Here is a 24,235-nt window from a genome sequence, read left to right on the forward strand (position 1 = left end):
CTGAAATCACATACGTTAGTAACTTTGACAAGCTACTTTGGGCATCAGCCAGGAAAAAAATAACTATAACCAGTGTTTTACAAACTACATACAGTATACTGTAGTACTCAGGCATTATGAATAATTTAGAATGAAGTCTAGACTAATGACCTGTTAATAGATATCCCATTGCTATAGATATCATAACAATTAAACATCAAACCACTTGACTTTTTTTTTTTACTTTGGTTGAGAATATGAAAATAAAAGCTCAAAACCTCATTATTTTTGATACCATGTAGACTTACAGAGCAGACTACTGCTGTGGGAGTTTTTTTTTTTTGTATTTCAGTTTTTGCTGACCTGATATTCTTGCATCCTCACAATACCTCTCACTTCAAGTGAACAGAGGAAATTGGCAGAGTATTAGTCGGTGGCTCATCCAGTGTGCTGCAGAACTAATGTGATTACAGAGCCCATGCTGAAATTGGAGGGCAATGTCAAACAAACCCGCCAGATACTTATTGGGCTGTGACTGCAAGGCACATAATTGTTTGATGTTCAACATGAAGTTAAATTGGTTATCTCTCTCATGCAGAAGAGATATAGAGCATGGCCTGTTTCTTTGCAGGGAAGTGTTAATTGTCCTACTGGCCTTTCTTTCACAGACCTTTAGAGAACATGGTGTTCAACATTACCAGCATTACTCAAATTACATGCAAAGAGAATGCTCCTTATGAATGGGATTTTTGTAACTAATTGTTGCAATTATAACTGTAACATATCTACTTACAAAGTAAGTCTTTAAAAGTATAAAAGGTTTCCTTTCAAGCAATTAACCGTCTCTTCTGAAAGTATTTAGGCAAAGCCCTGTTTTGTTTTGTTTTTCTGTAAGGAGCACATAATATCAAACTTCTAAACTACTTTTTTATATTAATGAAGAGGACGTTCCTCAATATGTTTGCAGAAGCACGGAAATGTTGTGACAATCTAATAAATTCCATTATGGTGAAATTTCATCTTAGCAGTGAAGGTACAAGGCTTGTTTCACTATTACAGAAAGATGTTGCCTCTTATAAGCTCATGTAAAAACCAGGGAGAATGAATGAAGATGACAGGAAATATTGTGCTTTTATAGTAAACAGTGTGTGCATTCTTGTTCATCTGTAAATGTGCTGTACAGTCTAGAAATATGTGTGTGTGTAAGATTTGTGTGCACTCCACTGCGTCTTGTGTGTACATACAGTATAGCTGATACTCTAAGGAAAAGCCCTGTAGCATTGTCTGCATTCCTCTCCAATTAAACCTTCCTCATCTGATTCCAATTACTCTAATTATAGCAAAGGGGGATCTGGTTTTGTGGTTGGTCTGCATAGCAGGGAGTACTGTAACTGTTGGACACCAAATGTCTCGTATGACCTGAATTGCTGCACATTCATACCGGCAAAAACCCTACTCAGGGAAATGGCATGCAGACAGGCAGATTTGAAAACTGATGGGTAGTTCACACGGTAGGGGTTAGGCTCTGTTTCTGAGCTGGAGGTGTCCCATAAAGTGGCGGTCAGCGGAGTGCCGAGGCTTTCTCTGTAAGGAAGTAAGGAATGGAAACACCTCTGGCTGAGATAACAGACAATGCCTCATTTGAGAGCGGCCCAGTGATGTCATGTAATTGTACACTGTTCCACCCAGGGACTGGCAGACTGGTCGTCATTACTTTTACAGCCTGGCCATTGCAGGTTTGCCAGGGAGCTGCCAGAGCAGAGCCCAGCCACGCTCTGAACCACAGAGAGAACACCGACTCTATATTTCTAGAGATCTCCTGGGCACTTTAGGTTTATTTTCAATAAAAATGCAACATATCTCTCTGTAAGTATTAAAATAGTATAAATATAAAATCTACAATTTGCCATCATATTTATTTTCTTAGTAGTACTAAGGCAGCAGTAGATACAGTACTGACCATGACAGTAATAGCAGTCATAAAAGACAAAGAATAACAATTTATGTGTCAGTTTTAGATGAGGGCTTACTTTTTTTGCTGGCACCATACAGAAAGATTATGAGCTCTATTTAATTGAAATTATTTTGTGACTTACTCTATGATGTAATTTTCAATTAAGCAAAATTTTAAGCAGGCCTATAACTCTATAACTACACTATTGCCAGGTTGTATACTCTCTAGATGTTATTTAGATATCTTAATATCATAACAGATTTGGGTATTCTTGCACTTAACATTAACAAAAGGAATCAAATGCCAGTTTATAAAGCAAAAGTTATATAGTGTACCTGGAATGTATAATGTTTATAAGGAACATTTTTAATCAAATGTTGAATCCTCAAACTGTATACTTCCATGGGTGAAAGACCTTAAAAGCCAGCAAAAACTGTTAAGGAAAAATAGGATGCATTTCCGTGAGTTGATACAGTAGATTATAAAAGCACCTTTTGACAATAATTATAGTTACTGTATAAGTCTTTTTGGGAAAAGACCACACCAGTTTTGCACACCAGGTTGGAGTAAATTGTACCTGTTCATGGGGATTGTTGATGGGCAATTTTCAATTCCTGACACAAACTTTTTATTGGATTCAAGTCAGGAATTTGACTGGGTCGCTCACTGATACTCACTTTCGTCTCGTTTAGCCTTTTTTAGTAGGTTTAAGTCTTCAGGAGACTGAACCAGGTTTTTCTCAGAGGTTTGCCTACTGTATATCTTTCTCCGTCCTATTTTCCTCAATTCTGACAAGCTTCCCTTTCCCTGCAGATGACGCCCGTAATGCTCTGATGACGTGCCCTTGTGCTTTGAGTCACTGTCCTGCTTTTTTCCATTTTAGTTCTTTTAATGGACTGAAGCAGGATTTCCTCTAAAACTTACTTGAACAGAACTTCCCTCCATTGATTTCCCGTCAGTCTTGATAATCTTGATAATCTTCTCCGTCGCTGCGGTTGAGGAGCATCCTCATAGCTTATTCCTGCCACCACCATGCTTGAAATTAGACTTAGTGAGGGGGTAAAGCACTGTGTTGGGTTTGCATGCACCAGATGTAACGCTTTGCAGTTAGACCAAAATGTTTGGCTCATCTGACCGCAAAACCCTTGGCCACATGTTAGTAGTGTCTCTTAAAACCTTTGTTGCAGACTTCGTGAAGGGTTTGAGCTGGGTTTGCTTGAGTAATGGCTTCCTTCTTGCCACTCAGAAAAGCCAGCTTTGTGGAGTGAGGGGGCTATTGTTGTCTCCCTCACTGTCATTGAACTCTGTTGCTTCTTCAAAGCCGATGGCCTCACAGCAGCATTCCTGAGCAGTTTCCTCTATGCCGGGCTATTCACTTTGGGAAAGCCTGACCTTACACACTTGTCTGGGTGGTATGTTACACTTTTCACTTCTTAATGATGATCTTCACTGTGCTCAAAGGGATACTCAGTATCTTTGATTTTTTTTATATATATATCTTTCTCCTGATCTGTGCCTTTCTTTATCCCTGAGTTGTTTTGAAAGCCCCTTGATCTTTGAGGTTGAATCTTTTTTTTTAAATTTAAGACGTGACAGAGGGGCCTTCCAGAGACAGGTGTGTTTATCCTTAAATCAGGTGACACGCTATTTTTGCACACAGACAGAGTTCCATTCATCTTATAGTGTGACTTGTAATGTGCAATTTTAAGTGTACCTGGGCTAATTCAGGTTTGTCATAACAAAAAGGGATGCATTCTTGTCAACAGTCAAAACTCAAGAAAAATGATAGCTTTTGATTTTTCTTTGCAGTTTGTACTGACATATAACTTATTTCACCTGTAAAAATGTTCAGTTTGAGTACTAAAGTTTTGATTGAAAATAGTCTCTTACAACACGTGCGTAGATCAACAAAATGGGATCTCATTGGAAGGGGGTGAATACTTTCATTAGGCAAAGAATAAACCTCAGCTGCAATCAATATCTCTCCTTCATGAGTGAATTGGCCATCAATAGGAACAGCAAACATCGAACTTTTGTATAGAAACGCAGAGTTCAGCTACACAGCAGTTCATATGTTCATAACCTTGAGTGCATTGTATATCATATAGAGAAATACTGAATCAGCCATCATTTTGAATTTAGTTTTCAATGGAATGAAAACAATGAAAACAGTCAAAGTCTCCCCTGTCAAATTTCGAATCTTCAGAATTATTTTGTCTCAAAGATCTGTTTAATTAAGACCTGTTAATTGTGGAATTAATGCCTTACGTTTTGGAACGACTAGTCAAAAGTACAGTAACAATGTAATAACGAATAAACAACAAAAGAAAAGGTAACATACAAGAAAAAGCCATCTTGATTCATCTTGCTCTTTTTTAAATAAACTGATGTTTCCAAACCTTTTAATTTATGTCTTTGGAGGCTCTCTGTCATGTCAAGTATTTTCACATAGCAGTAGGAATCTTAAAGTGATTATTCAAAAGATTACAAGATTTAATTACATCATCAGCATTAACCAGAAAAAAAAAACATTTATGAAAAGTTTTCAATACTGTCAGAACTGGCTTATACTTGAAAAGCAGAAGATGCGGTCCAGTTTTATGCTTTGAAATTCAATATTTTTCTTTTAATTTGCACCATGTGTCTTCATTGCATGTCTCTTGAGGCCCCTTTTCCCAGATGGCTTGGAAATAATTGCAAACAGTTATTTTACTGATAATGGCATTGAAACAAATTCCAGGTGCAAATGGAATAATTCAGGAACTACAAAGGACCATCGTTCTTGCTGTACAGAATGCCTGTGATTGAACACACTCTGAAGTTAAAGGTCTTTCTAGAAACCGATGACATCTGTCTAGTCGATTTTGTCACAGTTAAACACAAACTGTGTTTTCTACATCATATGTCCTCCATCTGTGATGAAATAAGTGAAGTGCTTTAGTAGTTTATTGATGAACCATAACAAAAACAATGTGTGCCATCAGCTTGCCTTATCGAAATCTCCCACTATGACTGGTTATTGTCCACAGTTACTACAGTGGTTCAGAATAAAAAAACAATTTTACAGATACCTTACTGTGTTAAATGAGCTCTATTAGATTAGTGTATTCGTCTTCTTTTCATCTTCCGATAATATAAATCTTTTCATCCTCTTTTGTCTTTGCATACTATACAGTATACTGTAGCTTTAACTGTTTTCTAAAATCCGTAATATCATGACATAGAAAATCCAGTTGTCTTTGAAACAACAAATCTACAAATAAAGTATGAAAATCTTAGATCCCTAACTATTGTTTTGAGGGTGGTGAGCTCATCAACCATAAGTGCCATTTTCATCACACCTATTGTCTGTTGTGGAATAAATTGTCTGGTTTCCAGTCTAAGACTCAGAAACATAAAATTCCTTTTCCAGAGAAAAACAAAATAATAACAGAGAGAAACAAATGTATCTCATCTTTGCCTTACCAAAGTGTCTGTCATATAGAGTTGATCATAAATCAAATGCTGATAGCAGCACAATGCAAATAAGTTGTTAAGGATGAATCACGAGGGAAATTAATAACTTGGAAAATGTTAATCAACACTGTTTTCTCTCTTTCATGTATCATTTCCAGAGTGCAGAGATCGCGTTTCTGAAACCTATACTGTGTAACACTCATTACTGCACATAAATGGTTAGTGATTCCTGAATAATCACAGGACCGCCTGACTGAAACCTGTTCAGTTCTTTAGGTGTTGAAGACTGTAGTACTTTTTGGCACTACAGTTAGTCCCCAAAATTGATCATTTGATGCTACAGTACATTAGGTGATAAAATTAGCTCGGGAGGCACATTGTACAGTATATACAAATATTTAAGTATTTTTATATCAGAAGGTGCTTATAGCTTAAACATGTGTCAAAAAATGTCTTCATAGTCCTGTGATCACAAAGTCCACATCACATCTCTCTGAGGAAGGTCTGTCCATTAATGCCTCCACTAAAGCAATTAAGAAGTAGCTGATAATGTATCTCTCACAACTTTTGCATTCTCCCTGTGACATCTGCTTAGGGAGAAAGTAGCGGGGCAGACTGCTGCCCTGCCTTTAATTAGTAAAGTCGATGGCAAGCCGTCTCCCTGCAAGGCATGTCCTTCTCCTCATGTGCTGATGTGACTAGGAGATATTTGTACCGTAATGAAACCACTTTGTTTTGCTTAAAATGCTCATGTGGATGGGAATGGCTCTGGTAAGAGAACACTGAGAAGTAAAAAGTAATAGCATTTCTAAGATCACCACAGTTCACTAACCTGCAGCTTTAGCTTTCTTTTAACAAGAACAACTGTAGTTGCTCATTGTGGTGCACCCTCTCTCTCTTCCTCTCTGCGTATATTTTATACAGTTTATGCTAAAACAGGATTCAAAAATATCTGCCTGCTTTAGGGATTCTTGTACTTTCCTGCAGTACAAGTACCAGCCCTTAAACCTGCAGGGATAATCGATAAGCCGCTCTTTGGCTTTGATGAAACTCTAGCCTGAGCAACATCCAGGAATCAATAGTAGGCGGGGAAGGTGTTCACCCATGAGACATTAAATTAGACCAATGTCTTACCTCCAGCCACAAACACAGAAGTGAAAACTTTCTGAAACAGAAAGGTCTGGAGGTGATACAGTGCTTACATAAAGACATTTGCCCGATTTTTGCTTCCATCACAGCTTTTAATTAGGTTGCGCTTCCTCCAATATCCTGACCTGTGCCGTGTCTCTTCTGAACTTCAGAGGATTTCCACATGCTGCTCACTCCTGCCCTTAACCAGTCCTGTCCGTCTCAGCACTCTGGTTTTAGGCTTTGTAGCGAATACTGATCTTCATCTGAATATCTGCAGAAAGCTGTTAGAGAATGATCCACTGTACACACGCAGGCTGAAGGAAGTGACGCTTTTAAGTCTTCAACAGAGAAGACCATGAAGGGACCTGATACAGGCATTCAGCATGCTCAAAAGAGCTGGCAAGCTCAACCCAGCAGCCTGCTTCACCATGAACAGAGAAGGACCAGGGGGCACAGGTGGAGGTGTGGTGAAAACCACAGAAAAGGAGGCACTTTTTTTACCCAGTGGACTGTGGGAGTGTGGAACAACAAGCTACCCAGCCATGTTGTTGAAGCTGATACCGTGGCTTCTTTCAGGACACTGCTGGGTGAAATCCTCCAGTCAGGACAGGAGGCAGTACCTTACATAAAGCGTTGTGGAAATATGGAACAAGCTACCCAGCCTTATTGTTGAAGCCAAGACCCTGGCTTTCTTCAAGAAATGGCTGGATGAGGTCCTTGGATCAAGCTGCCGAATGGGCTTGAAGGTCCTCTCATTTGGAACCTTTCTTATGTTTATTAGTCGGACAGTGGCAAAAATAAACTCCTGTAATATTCGAGATTTTAAAGTTACTCTTTCACTTGTTCAGTATCAAATAAATAACTACAAAGCTCAAAGGCCGGGGCCATTTCATAATCAGCTTGATCTTAGCTTTTGCATCAGCTCAGAAGTTACACTATTGTGCTGTATGAGTAAAATAAAAAAATAAAAAACATTAGCAGGAAATGTAGTGGTGCATAGTGCAGAAATAATTGCTACCAGTCCATGTTAATGAATGGTAAATTACAGAGTATTTAGACATGTTTTTGTTTGGCACAAAGACTGCTGTAGTCTCCGGACAGCTTTAAAGACATGTACATGAACTGCAATGACAGAAGGCTCTTTTGAATTAAACATACTTTAGAAATCTGTTTGGCACGTAAGTATTTTAATACTCACTCGTGTATGAGATCTAACAGTTTGATAATTGTTTAGCTTTGTAACATTCCATATTTTCTTGCAGAACTGTATATTAAGTACAATCAGTGGTGATGATGAAACTGTTACAGATCCATAGTTTTCACGTTTCAATATCAAGATTAATGGCCATTTAAAATGACAATATACCATAAGTATTTCTTTTCTACACGCTTGCTGCTGTTTTTTACTCGAGCTTAATGAACTGCATTCAAAGCCTGTTATTAATTTTAAAGAGATAACTTTTGCTTAATGAAACTCTTAACTGCTCTTTAAGCCATGAGAGTCCAGGTGTCTATGGATGTCTGTTGACACACAGAGCATTTCTGGTGATTTATCTGCGGAAAGACACACACAATAGTGCTTCCTCTGACACATTGGGGCTTTTATTGTCATAGTACCCCTAATTACTGCGAGTTCATTATGGGATTAGCTAGCACAGCAGGTGAAGGGATTGGCAGGGGTGGCATATTTCACTCTCTCACTTTCCGTGGCACACACTGTGAAACGGCTTTGTTTCTACCTGCCAAGAACTTAATCTGCCCAAAATCCAGTAAGTTCAAGAAAGTGAGTTGATCGCAAGAACCATAACGAAATACTTGAAAGCACAAACACTGAAACAGAACCGAGAAAGTGTTTGTTTTACAATGTATTTTGGGGGTTATTAAATAGCATGCACGGTTCGAGATCAGTTTTACAATGGATATACTGTACTGTAAGTGCCCTAAACTACTTATAGAATGGTCTCATCCCTTTAAGAATGTTTCCTTCCGTGCGAGAAGAATTCTGACCTGAAATAAGCGACCCTCTTTACTCAGTTGACTGGGAAATGCGAAGAGCCACTGGCGCACTTCAGCCAAATCTGGAAAAAAATAAATATTCGATAAAAGGCTGGAATAATGAGAGTAGTAAAGGGGAAAATTAAAAATAGGAAATAATGAAAAGGCAGAAAAAGAAATAAAAGTCAAAATCCTCAAAGGTATTGACCAAGTCAAGCCAATGTGGGCTTCTGAAAAAAAACAGTAACACACAAACCGGTGAACACAGGTGGAAACAACATACCTGTAGAAGCACATTTAAAATCTTGAACAGGAGGCACTTCTTTATGTAAATGTTTGTGGGAGAACAGAAGTAAGCTACCCAGTCATTGCCCTACTGTCATGAGAGGAGGCACTATAGGGGCTGGGTGGCCTTCTCTTGTTTGGAATGGTTTTAAGCTCTTATGTTTCTGTTTCCCAGTAGAATAAAGTAAAACCATGGTTCAATTATATAATATCTTTAAAAACCTAGCAAGACTTGGCAGGAGTACATTTCGACACAATTACAGTACATTTCCACCATTCTGCTTTTAATGCTGCAGGGTTTGTAATAAGATAAAACCGGCTTTTTAATATTTCATGTCAGATTTGGCCATTTACAGATGGGCACTTTCGGATTCTCCTAGAAATGGTTCTTGGCTCAGGATTGGCTTGCTGTTGGAACGAGTTTGCATTCATTTCCTCTTTTAATTAGGGTAAATAAAACAATCGCGAGGCTTGGCTGCACTGCCTGTGGACCAGTAGTGTGTTCTCACAAGCTGTTCGTAATGATACTGGATAGAGAGGACGACACAGGATGATGTGCAGATGGACTCTGCCAAAAGAAAGTCAACATTTTCAAAACCGTGTGAGCTGCTCCTTTCTTTAATTTCGTTATCTGAATTTATCTAAATATTATCTTCAGGGGCAAAACAAAAGCTAACTACCGCCATAAAATCATCTTAGTGTATACCACATCTAGTGTATTGCTAAACATCCTAAGAATCACATCTGCTCAAATTTGTGTCTTCTTATTGTGTTTTTCTAGTATAGTGGGTTTTTTTTCAAATCTTGCTATTTTTTTTTCTTATTTACGGCACTGTAAAATACACTTGTGCTTGTTTTGGTGCACAATAATAAATGCTTTTCGGGATACATTATTATTATTATTATTATTATTATTATTATTATTATTATTATTATTATTATTAATATTAAAAGAGTAAAACATCCCCCTTTCTTGAGACGAAAATGAAGTATCATGTGTCAACAATGGTTTGTGTTGTGATACTCTTGGGTCCCTCAGATGTCTTCCATCATAATAAAAGAGGATATTGTTGCCCTACTGTATGTTCTGCTTATCAGCATTTACAGTTTGGTTACAAATAGACTATACATTTGCCTAATGTATGTTGTCAACTTGTGTCTTGTTGGCTTTCATACATCCCAATTTAAGATATATTAAATAGTAAAATTACATTTTTGAATAGTTATATTACAGACTGCGTTAAGCATACTGTACATTAAATATACAGACTCTTGCAAAAGTATTCAGGCCCTTCCTGTGCTGGACAGTGCATATACAGTACATTTTTTTAAAATAACATTTTAGTCAGAATCTGAATGCTCAAACTGAAGACTTTGAAGGGCAAGTTAAGTGAAATGTCAACAAAAGCTCATGAAAAAGAACGAATATATATATTCATGCTCATACCCATGAACTCAATTTTTGGTGGAGGCGCCTTTGTCAGAAGTTATAAGTCAGTCTCGAGCAGCTTTGACCATGGGCTTGGTGCAGCTGTTGCCCAGTCTTGTTGAATTTGCTCCAGTTCTCTCGTACGCACTCTTAAGAGGAAGTCTTTCCTCGACAGGACTCGGTTCAGGACTTTGACTGGGCCGCTGAAGGACATTCACTTCCTCTTATTCTTGGTCCACTCCAGTGTAGCTTTGGCCCTGTGCTTTGGATCAGTATCCCACTGAAAGGTGAGTTTTTTGCTGCAGGTTTTCCTCTAAGATTGGCCAGGATATTGCTCCATCTCCATTAGTCTTGACAAGTGTCCCACTCCCTGCTGAGGAGAAGAACAGAAACATATTCAGTTATGAATATTTTCAGTCCTTCTTAAGCCCCCTTTGTGAAGTGAACAGGACACTGCAAACTCATGCAGAGTTCCTTCCATCTCAGTCGCTGAATGTTGCAGCTCTTTCAGAGTCACCACCGGCTTCACAGTGGCCTCCCTCTCCAGATTCCTCCTTCCTCAGCTGCTCAGTTTGAAAGGACAGCCTGATCTACACACTGTCTGGGTGTCTTCCATTCCTCATTGATCTGCTTCACCATGTTAAAATAGATATTAAGGGTCTCTGCAATGTTTTTATACCCCTCTCCTTCACTGTGGCTTTACAGAACTTGATCCCCAAGTTGTTCTGAAAGCCCTTTGGTCTGAGTGGTTGAATCTTTGCTTGGCGTTCACTGTGGCTGAGCAACCTAGCGCGTATACTGTAGGTGAATTTCTTCTGAAATATCTTACTGCATAATACAGTATATTTTATTGTGTGTCATTAAAGTAAATGTGTGCTCCTAAATTAGTTCAGGTTTTCTGCTGCCAAGAGTTTGAATACTTGTGCAATCGTGACTTTTCCATTTTTCTTTTTGTTTTTTTTCTTACTGCCAACACAGATCAATGTAGCGAGTGTAATTTGCTGTACCAGATTTTATCTGAAAACCAGGTGGCATTTCTAGTGATTTGTTACATTTAAAATTTAAACTTGACCGTACGCTTGACACTTTACCCTCAGTATTATTTTATCAGGTAATGGGTCAGGCCATAAAAGAGATCCCCTATTGGTTATATTTAAAGGAAATTGAGAGCTTGGTCAGCTCTCATAGGTTCTTACTACACCTCTTGAAATTGTTTCTTCTTTTTCTGAACACAGGATCCACAAAACTTGATCTGCTTCAAGGCTTTAGATTTTCAAAATGGAATGATAAACCATAAATAAAAAATGAACTTACAGTATACCATTAGACCTAATGATTGGTTTGTTGCTAATATTCGCAGTAAGAAGTTTATTTGGGGCAATATTTTGCAACTTGTATCAATGCAGTCACTTTACAAGAATACTGTAGGTTCTACACCGTATAACGCAAGGCAAAAAAGGGTTAAAATGAAAAGTACAAAAAATCATTAAGTACACAATGTGTTCAGTTAATCCCATTCATTTATCACATTCTCCCCATCCAGCACAATATTAACATTTTGATTAGAGTGATCTACAGCACGGGGGAAGTATTTGGGATATGTTTGACAACAAAGCTTTAGAGTGGTGGTGATTGATCTTTCCATTCAGAAAACATAAAGCCTCTGGAGCAAGGAGCACATCAAAGGCTCTGCTGATTGACGGTTCTTTATGCTACTTTTGTTTTATAATTCCCTGACTCCTGACACGTTAAACCGGAGACGTTAGAGCTGGGAGGTTACCGTAACCATGGTGCAATCCCCCCCTCGCTATTCTCTCAGTCCCATCGCCCTCCCTGCACCTCACTTTCCAACTCTCTCAGAGAGTCACGGCGGCAATCAAATCAACAGACTTGTCAGTCGGGGATTTTCTGCGTCTTAATTGTAACCTGTGCAGCATTAACTCATCGATCTCTGAGCTCGGCTCTCTTTACTCGGGGCTAGGAGACGAATCAGTCGTTGTGGGTCTTTCCACGGGTGACACTTTGCTTCAAGATTTGCGTTTGCTTTAATTCTGTCTTAAAAATATAAGCTTACTCTCAAAGTGGTTTGCTTTTCTTTGATGTTGCTTTTACAGAGCACTCATGTATTGTATGTACTGTACTGTACCTCGTTTGGCTATTCAACTTGCTCAAACAAGAATCCCTAAGATGTACAGTAAGATATGTCTTAAACTTCCAAATTCTATTTCCTTAAAGATTAACAATATTTGGATATTGTGGGCTGTCCTTGTTGCATATAACATCTGATTGTATTTGGACTTTCTTAAAAAAAAATCAGTTTTAAAAAGCCATGTAAAAAAACTACAGTATTGTATGAGAGGTTCTTTTCTTTTTAATTAATAAAAAAAAGCCCATTGATGTAGTGAGCAAAGTCCGGTAACCCAAATGACCCTTTGTGTACTACTTTGCATTACAATTAACAGCACAGCCCAACTATCTGTGTTATCTGGTTTGATATATATTTTCTTAGAATTCTTCAAAGAGGTTTTCATGTACAAATATGAATTAGTTCATGAAAATACTTATGACCACTCCTGAATTTCTTGCTTGGAAATTGTCACCTCATTCCAAACAAGACTTTAAGAAATTAATGTTTTTTGTTTCATAGACAATGAGTTTGCAATACATGAGTGATGTGTAGAATTAAGTCATTTAAGCAGGCTCAGAATTTCTTTGATGATGGCCATCATTCATTTTTAAAATCACCTACTGTAGGTAAAAAAAACGAGCTAAAGACTATTTCCTTTTGGAAACAGAGTTTATTAATTCTCATCATTAAGTAATAAGTTTCCCTAAGGCTTCAATTAACCTTTTTGTCATTGGTCAATTTGAAAAGAATCTACAGGCTTTCATGCTAATTTTTCAATTATTGATTCACTTTTTTCACTCTGTGTAGAAAGTTTGTGTTAAAGAAATTAAATCTCAATGAGAAAATGCCTTGACTATCACTACTTGTTCTGCTGTACTAATTTAAAATCTTTCCTTCCAGCCTTTTAATTTCAAAACTGATATTTTCAGGCTTTATAACGTACAATGAAATGAGAGCAGAGAAAGATTATTACTTTATGTCTCTCCTTTACACTTCAAAATATAATGAACAAATCCTTAGGTATCCTTAATTCAACTTTTTCTGTATGGTCTGTAATGATTTTTTTCCCCATATAAACCAGTATCCTTTTTTAAAATGTTGTGCTTCTTTTAGTCCAAACTGTACTGTATATCCAGCAGTCCTGATTTATGCCACTTACAGACTATATTAAACATTGACACATTTATAAAGAATTTGCAAGAGGAACCTTTCATTACCAATGATAATGGAATTAATTTTATAGTGAATTGAAGGTTGTGTGTAGTGGACTAGATATGTGATAGTAATGCATCATTTGAAAGTAAAAAGGAAAACATCTGTCTGTTGTTTTTTTAATGTACTTTCTTTATTCATCTACAGAAAAAAAATACAAACAATGCCCTCTTTTATAATCGGGGCTCCTACCCTGCCCTTGAGAAGATGAACATAAAGATGCATCTTCTAATCGACTTGCGGTGCCTGCACTTTTCAATTCAGGCAAAGAAGTTAAATCATGTTGCTACAGAAATATTTTTCCTTACACATTCTGTAGTGACAGGTGCCCATGAGACCTCACTGCTCCAGTGCATCAGAGAAATCAGATGAATTTTCAGCCGCTTTGCATACAAATCAAAAACCAATAGTAACTGTCGTCTTGACTGTTTCAGTAAAGTGATGCACTAGATCGCTTTTTTCAACTCTAGGAGAAGAGGATTTGTCAAATAAATAGATATGAAAATGTTCCATGGCAGTATTCGTATATTTTAAATTTAATTACCTGTGAAACAGCAAGAGTGGGCAGTTCTGCTGGCTTAAAGATTCATTATTCACTGCAGTGCTGTGTGAAGAAATGCCTTTTAATGAGTTTCAATCCTTAGTGCAGTACAGATACCAATTATACAGCTATAAGGAGCTTAGAGAAGCAGTACCATCCAAATAATAGCATTTATTTTCATGCTCAGCACGCATGGGCCCACCTCCATAATATCTTCGGTCCACTTAGTCTAGTGGTTGTAAAGTTCCTAATGAGAGGAGACGTCATAAAAGACCGTTTATGTCTTCCTTCGTAACATGTACAGTATAGCACTAACTATCCCTCACACCAATACTGTGTTTGAAACTGTGGAAGAAAGTGGTAAACGATACCCTAAAATATTCTTGTATTTGTATTTAAATACAGATTAGTATTAGGACAGCTCAAGGACAGACTTCCAGGATGTCTGTTTGCTTCATCAATATATTCACGACCACACCCTGCTCACTTCATGGGCTAAATGCCTTTCTTTACATTTACTAAACCCCAATATTGAGCTATACTAAAACCTATACTTATTTTTATCATACAAGAGTGAATACAATGCAGACTGCAGCACAAAGTAATAAGGCCATGGGTGACCTGATGAGCTTCAAGGTTTTACAAGGACGATTCTTTTTATTTGTCACTTTTGTAAAGCACCTCAGTTTCCTTGTCAAACTGTGTTCTTCGTCCTGCTGTGTATCCAGCCACTTAATCTAATGGGGTTGCTGCATTCACCAATGATAAATAAAAAGCTAAACCCTTCATAACAATAACATATTGACAATTCTTTGCAGTGCTGTTGTTTTCATCCCAAATGAGCTTTACAAACAGTACAGGACGGGACCCACTTTACCTAGCACCTGGGTGATATGTGGCAGCCATTGTGCACCAGCAAACTCTCCACACAGCAGATCAGGCAGAGAACTAAAAAACTAAAGGGAGAGCTTTAAATAGGCCAGTTTGCACAGGCCAAGAGGCAAATCTAGCCAAGACACTGGAGTTAACGTGTTACTTTTACCAACAGTAGCACTGGATCTTTCATCTGCAACCAGTGAGGACCTCAGTTAACGTAACCAAAGGATAGCTGCTCTCATGCAGCACAGTGTCCCAGGACATTATCGGGGGACACTACTTTTTTGGAAATCCTTCTATGGATCCACCACTAGCCGCAATCTTATGGTCCCCCATCCTAATTCTGACAGGACCCTGCCTTGCTCAGTTTCCAAGATCTAACGGGTTCAGATGGCTGACCCAGTGCCTCCTCAGTAGTTAGAGTTACTGTATCGAACACACATAGCACCAATTCCTGTTCAGCAGTATCTAAACAATTCATTACACAAGTCTAAAAGCAGGCTGCGGTATTACATGTAAGGTATGTGCCAAAAACTATAAATCACTGATGACTTGTGTCTTTTTTGACACTGCACAGATAACCTGAGAGCTGGCTCACGGTTACACTGCCCTAACATGTTGGGCTGCACAGAAATAGTGGCTGATGTGTGAAAGACTGCGTTATGTTTGTACAAATCAGATTCCATGGTTTTTTTTTGTTCGACAGCCAAAGATATCATGCACTCTAGACAGAGGAAATACGTAGGTAAGAGCTGGGTAGATTTGAACTTGATGTGTTCTTCAGAAACGCTGAAATAAGCATGACACTGCTGACTGCTGTAAGGATTCTGTGACCTCTACAGTAATTTACTGGAATTTCTTTGCAGGTGTGAAAGTGCCAGAAATGATGAATAATTGAGGCCCCTTTTCCCAAATATTTCTGGTTATTCCGAAGCCAAATTTGTGGATGACATTAAATGTTTTTTATTTTAATTTTTGAGCATTGCGCTATTTATTTCTGTTATGACTTGAAAAATACAAAGAAACTGCAGAAAAAATCCTTAATTTAAGCAGAGTTCCTACATACGGTTTCTAATTAGCTGCTACTGGTTATCTAAATTATCTATCCTCATGCAGCCTTATTTAAAGTACTGTATCACTCCGTGTGTGAAGCAGATTAGGTCGGGATACTGTAGTCATCTGGGTTCTAACCTTTTCCATCCCACGACACTCTTGCTTAAACATGTTGCTGCTCACCACTCCCCTGCCCACACACAGCATCATTATCATGAATATTATCAACTAAAACTTAGTTTAATGTGAGTTGACCTCAAAGTGTATAGTGGCCTCATCCTGGCAGGAATTGATGGCAGTGAAACACTCCTCTGATCTCTGATCTTGTTTTTTATATATCTAGTACAGTATGTGACATTCGACTGTTGGCTGCTTTTTAAGTGTTTTCTTTTATTATTGTTATTTGATTCAACAGCAACAGGAACAAGACCCCACAAACCTGTACATTTCAAATCTGCCCATCTCCATGGACGAGCAGGAGCTGGAGAACATGCTGAAGCCCTTCGGCCACGTCATCTCCACACGGATACTGAGAGATGCCAATGGGATCAGCAGAGGTGTCGGCTTTGCCAGGTCTGATATGTACAGTTTTTATCTTCTCGGCATTTGATGATATATGTGGTCGAAAGCATGGATGTATCACATTATGCACTTAAGCAGGTGGCCTTTGTGGTTGTGCTTTTGAAATATTAATTTAATTTATTATTAAATTAATTAAATTGTTTCACCCCCCCCCCATTTGATCCCAAAACCAAATGAGAAAATATATCAATGGTAGGTAATAACATACAATGATCTTTTTTTATTTTTCAGAATGCATTGCATTTATTATTTCAATTTTAATGTAATGTAGTATATACAGTACAGTATATAAATCTGATCTACACTTAATTCCCCTGTATGTTTTTCTGCAAACAAAAAATCTTTCTGTGAGTGGCCCATACTCTCTGTGAGAAAACACACAGTCCTCTACCACCTGTTTAGACCAAAACCAGCAGGGAAAAGAAGTAATTGAGTACAGAATGGTCTGTGAGCTGACAGATGTTAAGGGAGAAAGGACTATTTAAAAGGGTAAACTACCTAAGTGTTTTTGCACTATCCATTACTGTTATCAGAATCCATTATGGCCATTCAGTGGATAATTCTTTCGGACAAGAATGCTTAATGTCATTAATGATTATTCCTCTGAGTGGATTTTCCCTTGGCTGAGTTATTGCAGGACTGGTCGCCAAAGCAGTCTAATTAGGCTATTGCTGAAGCAAATATCTGCTTAGAGGTTTGCTCCTCCAAAAGACCCCTGTGTGCGGAGGTGGAGCTGTGGAAGGATGAGTGCAGCTGTAGAGATTCACCACCACACCAAGACAGAAGTGTAAACATCACAAGCCCTGTTATTCCGCCTTTGCAGGTGGGGGCCGATAAGAAGGAGGTGCCGATTCCGAAGTGACTCGTGCTCCGGATTAGAGATAGCGTCTGTCTGACTTTTCACCTTTGCTCGTCGTGAAATCCAAGATGAAAATGGGCACATGCCTCCGTTCCTCAAATTAGAGCACGTTGCCCTTGTGAACTGGCCCTCACAAGGGATCTTTTCTTTGGAGAGCAAAACCTGACCTGCTTTCAGGCCCGTTCTCCAGGGACCCTGTCTTTTTTTTGTTTGACATTATTATTCTTTGTTTACAACAACAACAACAACAACAAAAATTCACTATATGATCCACTATACAGTATTAAATCTTTAACATTCCTTCAAAGTCTTGGTGGCCTATAGGAAATATAGATAGAGTTCTCCAGCTCAGACTCGTCTTCATTTCCTGTGGAAGACTTCATCTGACAAATACTTACTCAACAGAGTGCTGAATCTCTGCTTGCTCCAGGGACCAAGTGCATTACACAAAGAAATGTATTTCTCTTGGAGCTTATGAATAGTAAAAAAGAGATATTTCTGCTATTATAATAGTATAAATTTAAAATAGAGATTTTTTCCAAAAAAGAACTACGGAGAGAAAATTATTTGAAAGGTTTGGTTTGATATCACACTGTCTGAAAAAAAAAATCAGTTGAATTATGATAATGTAGGGGAGCTCTTTGAATAATACTAATGATAACTGTCCTTTTCTAGAATGGAGTCGACCGAGAAATGTGAAGTCGTGATTCAACATTTTAATGGAAAATACCTGAAAACCCCACCAGGTGTTCCAGGTGAGTTTCATCGTTTTTTAATGGAAATGTTTCCATGATTAAATTATTAAGAATTCAGCATTTTGCTTCACTACAGAATGTATTTACACTTTGTCATGCTACCAATAATTTCTCATAATTAACGAATGCTGTCTATTTGCAACTTTGTCTTTTAAAAAGAACATAGGGATTAACAGCATCTCCTTAAACTTGTGTCTGGAGTGCGCTGACTGTTAGTGGTTTTTGTTAAAACGGGTGTACCTTGCCTTAAGAAGACTTCAATGAAAGTAAAACACAGCGAACCTCTTCACATGAAAGTTAATTAGATGCGTGGAAGGACATGTTCCATCACTTTTTCATAGTCCTGCTTTACTTCCTATTGTTCCGGCACTTGGTCTGTGACTTGAAGGTATTAAATCATGACATGAACCTGCATTAGAGTAAATGTAAGTGACCTACGTGCCTCGACCTTTGCTGGCTACTTCAGTTGAATGTTATAACTTAAGTTCCCTTCTAAGTTTAATTAAATTACGTTGGAACATTAATTATGTGGATATAGGACGTATATTATCTTCTTTTCTATTCTAAAGAGAACTTCTGTTTAGAAAGCCAGTTATTCCGTGAACAGGCTGTTTATCAGGATCCTGGAAGCACAGGCCACAGGGGCTCAAACCCTAGATGGGATGCTCGTCCATCGTCAAGCACGAACAGTACACACAAGCAGACAGGGATGATTTCGAGGCCCTCGTTAACCTCACTAGCATGTCTGCATGAAAACCCATGCAGACAATAGCATAATGTGCAAAATCCACGCAGAAGGCAGGACCCTAGAAACGGTACCCATTCCAGCCTACAGCCAAACCCTTCAGAAACTGTGATATGTTACTGACGTACTTGAGAAAATATATTTATACATACTGTATTAGATCCTGCTAGCCATCTTTGTCTAACGTACACCTTAAAATGTTAGCTTGTCAGAATGTTTACTGCATGTGGTTGACCAATACATTTGTATTGATTATGAGATTAAATTAGATTATTGTAAAAGAGAGACTGTAAGGTAAAATTAGAGAAGCATCTCCGATAATGTTTTGTGCAGTCAAAACTCTCTAATGCCAAATACACCTGGACAAAGTACTTTAAATGTTCTATTAGTACTGACAGATACCTGCGTAAAAAGGTATTTTGTTATTTATTTAAAGAGTATTCCCATTTACAATGCATTTACACTCAGTATTTACATACTTTTTCAAATGCCTGAAATAATGCTATGGCTGATTGGATGAATGGTAAGTCAAAAATGCAATTAGAAGTGTCAGTTGTAATGAACTGGGCCAGCATAATATGAATGAAAGAGAACTTAGAAACTGATATAAACTAAACAAAAATGCTCCCAACAAGCACAGCACACAGACAGTTTAAAAAACTGTAAGTGTTGGACTCTGATACATATTCTTTATACACAAACAAATACATATATTTTTTACAATATTCGTGTATTGTCTAAAATATTTTGGTGGATATATTGTACCAGCCATCAACAATTATGCTGACTGGCTTCAATCAGCAGACTTGTTACTTTACTTTGAAAGTGTAGGCCAGACAGGTTGCTCCCAGCTACCCTCAGTATAGTACCGATGTTGCCTGAGCGAATTATAGAGGATCGAGACCGAAACATTGATTCACTGTTGCCAATCAAACTGACTTCAGTCTGTCAGTGAAATTTGAAATGATTTTGGAAATGTGCTAAAAAGGCAAAATAGCTTGTAAATCAGACACTACTGAAAATGGCCTCCGATTCTGAAATCGAATTCAGACATTTAATTGACACCTTAATACTGTTTCCAGTCATGGGAGATACAACACTGAATGCAATGCAAATGTAAATAAAAATGACGCTGGGACGAAATTACTCCGAAAATAGCTCCTTGTCGCCATAGTTCTGCGAAATGATATGCATAACTGTATGATTTCACAAAGATCATCAAATAAATTGACTCGATAACTGAAAGAGATCATAGACTAAGCATTTCATGAAATACAAAACTGCTATTTCCAATCATTTTATGAAACCTCCGATTCCACAATTTAAATGTAATATACCTTATACAGTATAATACCTAGAGAAATATAATGCCTAAAGACAAAAGAAATATGTACACAGATGCAAGTACAGTATACAGTATATAAATACTATACAGTGTCAGTATAGTGCTCACATTAGTAGAGTTATATACAGTACATTTCAGATTGAAAATTACCTCTGTAATCAATACAATGGTTTATGCATCCTGGGCAGCAGCACTGCACATTGAGTGGTTTGTAGTAATGCGTTATTCTGAAGGAGTGAGCTTTTATGATATGCAGACAGTGACATACAAAATAGTGAGCCCCATATCCATTTTGAGTGAGATGGGGAAAGTGAGCTATCAGGGTCTGAGAGCTTCCTACAGAAGATTCTGTTAAATGGCTCATCAGTCACAGTGGATGTCACCCATAAATCTATCACTAGACCCACACAACACTGTCTGTCATAACTTTCACAATAGGAGGCTACATCTGTGGTTTGGTGTGTTTTAAACTGTCTGTGATATGAGGTATCACTTCGGGCAGACATAAATAAAAGGTTTGGTCAATAATTTATTGTGGAAGTGCAGCGGTGCTTTTTCGAAGAATTGGTTTGTTGACCTGCAACCCTAGAGGTACTGATGTGTTTGTGGAGCTGCGTCAGTGTGATTTTATTAAGGATTAGACCTGCAATGGTTTGTTGATGCATTGGATTCAGCAAATTTAAAAACGGATCGTATAAATGTCACTTTGCTATAATATAAAACCATTTACAGTATGTGTTGTTTTCATTTTGAGTTTCATTTGGTCTTCTGATAGTAAAAGTCATTCCTCTCCATTTATTATAATATCGCTAAAGAATGGCTTACAAGTTCTGTCTGAGACAAAAATGCTTCGAATCAATTTGTCATCATCCATACTGTAGCTTAAATAATAAACACAGCCGGTTCAATGACAGTTATTAGAGGCATACAGTACGACAGGTGGACGTAAATGTGGGAAATGAGAGCTTGTGTTTCTCATTGACGTTATAGTATGAGGACATCTGTGTAATATATGATACTGTGTACATTATGTTCTTAAATGCATCAGTTCAAGATTTTGATGATTTTAGAAGCACGCACCCACCTTTAATTCACTTCATTCTTTCCTGTCGGCCTACAACGGAAATCCCAGAGTCTCTTTAAATCTGTTAACACTATCCTGCTGGCATTTTGATGGGGGCGAGCTGGTAAATCGTAAGACCGAGTATGACTGTTTTCTAAGGATGTTCTTAAAAGAAGCAGTTCTTCTTTTAAACAGTTATAAACAGTGTCTGCCACTGTCGTAGCCAAAGTTGGATATGCAGTACAGTACGTCACAAACCTCAGTGATTCTTGATGGCCTGCGCCTGTGCTTTGTGTATTTCTTGATTTAACTGATGGGCAGCATGATGACATGATGTTTAGGACTACATTCCAGAGTCGGTGGTCCTCCAGGTTCTTGTGGGGTTCTTCCAGGTGTTCCAGTCACTTCTCACTTCCCAGAGAAGTGCTGGTTAGGTTTGATTGTGCATTGTTTTTTTTTCCAATGTACAGTACCCAGTAATAGCCCGGGGACTGTAGAGAAATGAGAGCAAATGAGTATGTTGGGTCGAACAGCCTTGCAGGTGTTTTGATTAATGTTATTTACACCTAGGGCTGCCTGAGTCCACCTCTTCAATAACGTTTGGCTACCAAAGGATGTCGACAGTAGTAAATACAGTGCACCGTATACTGTCTTGTCATTGTTAGTGTTGCCTACCAGTGTCTTAAAAGAGTGATACAAAGGGACCAGGATTGAAAGTAATAAAAATTAAAAATAAAAGATGTTACCCTACAGTTAGCGGTTACTGCTGTGATCTTTTATTTCAATTCTGTAGTGACTTATAATTAAATACCTACACTTTTTAGAGCAGACAGGCATACAGTACGTGACCATAAATCCATGTATAAAGTCCCGTAGAATGATTTAGAAACATCAATATTTAAAAAAAGCTTGATGTATTTTTTTAATTCCTAAAAGCATTTTTAATAATAATGAGAAAAGAGAAATTTGTATCACAAAGCTTTTCTCAATAAGCACTGAAAAGTATAAGTATTCTAATAGGATTAGAATTTCTGCTGTATTTGAAAGATTTCTTTTTTGCATTTGTATTTGTATTTTTATATACTGTACTTTGTGAACCCTGGACCTTTGTCACTCTGGGCAAGGACTAAGCAAATAAATGATAATTATATCATTCACAGTCATTGTATATCCTTGTTTACTTGCAGCTTAGAATTAAGTACTATTCATAGTGTTTTTAAAGCATTTATTAGAGAAAGGCCAGCTGCAGTCTCTTTAATTTCTGCTCTTATTAGTAGCAGTGCAGTAAAGATAATGTATTCATAGTGACAACAATACCATAATACAGTAAATAATAATTAACTAAAATATTACTTATAGAAGTTACAATAATTACACTGAGAGTGTGAGTTCATAACCCAAGTGAGACACTAGTGTACATTCAAGGAAGACATTTAACCTCAATTGTTCCAGTACAATACCCAGCAGTATGAATGGTTACAAATATAAGTCTCTTTGGATAAAAGTATCAGCCAAATAAGTCTGTATCAACATATTTTATTTACAAGAGTTATTAATAGAACTCAAAGTACTTGTGAAAAACATAACAGAAGTAAAAGAAATAAAACTGTTGACTCAAAATCTGAAAGAGCACTGTACAGCTGGGTTTTTTGGCAATACTGTGTTTTAAATAGAACTGTAATGTATTTCCAATGTCAGGATTTTATTTCAAAGCACAGATTTCACAGGAGTGTTTTGGGATGTTCTCAGGAATCCTCCACTGACTCTTAAAGAGTTTTGGCATCAGAAGAAACACCTGACAATTTTGCTTTATCTTGCTTAATGGTTTTCAGAACTTTTTTTTTTTCCCTTCACATTAGAGAGACCCCTGTGTGTATTCTAAATATGGTGATCGTCAAAGATATAGAAATTCAGAGCACTTGTTTGGTCGGCAACATTAGCAGATGTACACTCAGTCAGGGGGAATAGAAACAAGGACTTGAGCAGAAATTCACTTTAGCAAGATTCTTTGTACTGTAAGCCGTTCATGCTTGCTTTAGTAAGCAGAAATATTTCTCCTGTTAAAACCTCTTTGATTGTAGTCACCCCGCCTTGCTATTGATCCCCCTGAAACACAGGCACTCTCCTAGCATACATTTCTCCTAGCATACATACATTGCTCTTACTGGTCCACTTTACGCTGTGCTGATGAGTCCTGAACCCCAGGAGATCAGGCTGAAGAGCACACACTCCCCAGCTGCTGTGCCAGAGCACAGCTCCCCCCTATGGACAAAGAGGCAACAGCAGCAAGATCAACAGCAAGAATAAAAAGAAAAGGCATGGACTATAATTCAGTTTTAAAAAAAAATGCAGTTAAAAAAGCTCCGTGTGTTTTGTACACATGTTGAAAAGTCTTTAAGTCATGTATTTCTAGATTATCCAAAATGTGTCATTCTTATGCAATGTGAAATTATACAAACCACTACAACACAACTACTGTACTGCTACAGCACGACGCAGTACCACTATAAAACTGCCAAGTCTGTTATTGTGCAGGTGTGCACACTTCTGAAGTGAATAATGAAGCGTTAATAGTAATAATAAGTACCCGTGGAAGTAGTTGTACCAGTACCAGTCCTGCTGTCTTCTGATGTTCCTGTATTTCTGGAATTTATAGGTAACCTACTGTACCTGTATATGTATTTAACAATAGCCTGTCAGAAATGTACTGACACTTAACAAAAGCTGATATACTTAAATAAGAACATCCATGATTTATGTCTGGAAATTAATTTACATCAACATAAAAAAATGAGGTTTTGTGGAAATATTTACATAAATATTGGCAAGCGGCTGAAAGCTTTGTTT

The 24,235-nt window shown here is 37.7% G+C and overlaps 1 protein-coding gene across 11 annotated transcripts in view; it reads left to right on the plus strand.

Moving 5' to 3' along the window:
* The window catches only part of rbms3 (RNA binding motif, single stranded interacting protein), a 354,207-nt gene that overhangs the window by 263,231 nt on the left and 66,741 nt on the right, over positions 1 to 24,235 (plus strand). For all 11 annotated transcript variants that reach the window (XM_015356975.2, XM_015356977.2, XM_015356978.2 and 8 more), the window contains 2 exons: positions 16,455 to 16,612; positions 18,156 to 18,235. In XM_015356975.2, coding sequence (XP_015212461.2) covers positions 16,455 to 16,612; positions 18,156 to 18,235 — 238 coding nt within the window. The remainder of the gene's footprint in view (positions 1 to 16,454; positions 16,613 to 18,155; positions 18,236 to 24,235) is intronic.

The sequence above is a fragment of the Lepisosteus oculatus genome, chromosome 10, assembly GCF_040954835.1.
Source record: "Lepisosteus oculatus isolate fLepOcu1 chromosome 10, fLepOcu1.hap2, whole genome shotgun sequence".
Lineage (NCBI taxonomy): Eukaryota > Metazoa > Chordata > Actinopteri > Semionotiformes > Lepisosteidae > Lepisosteus > Lepisosteus oculatus.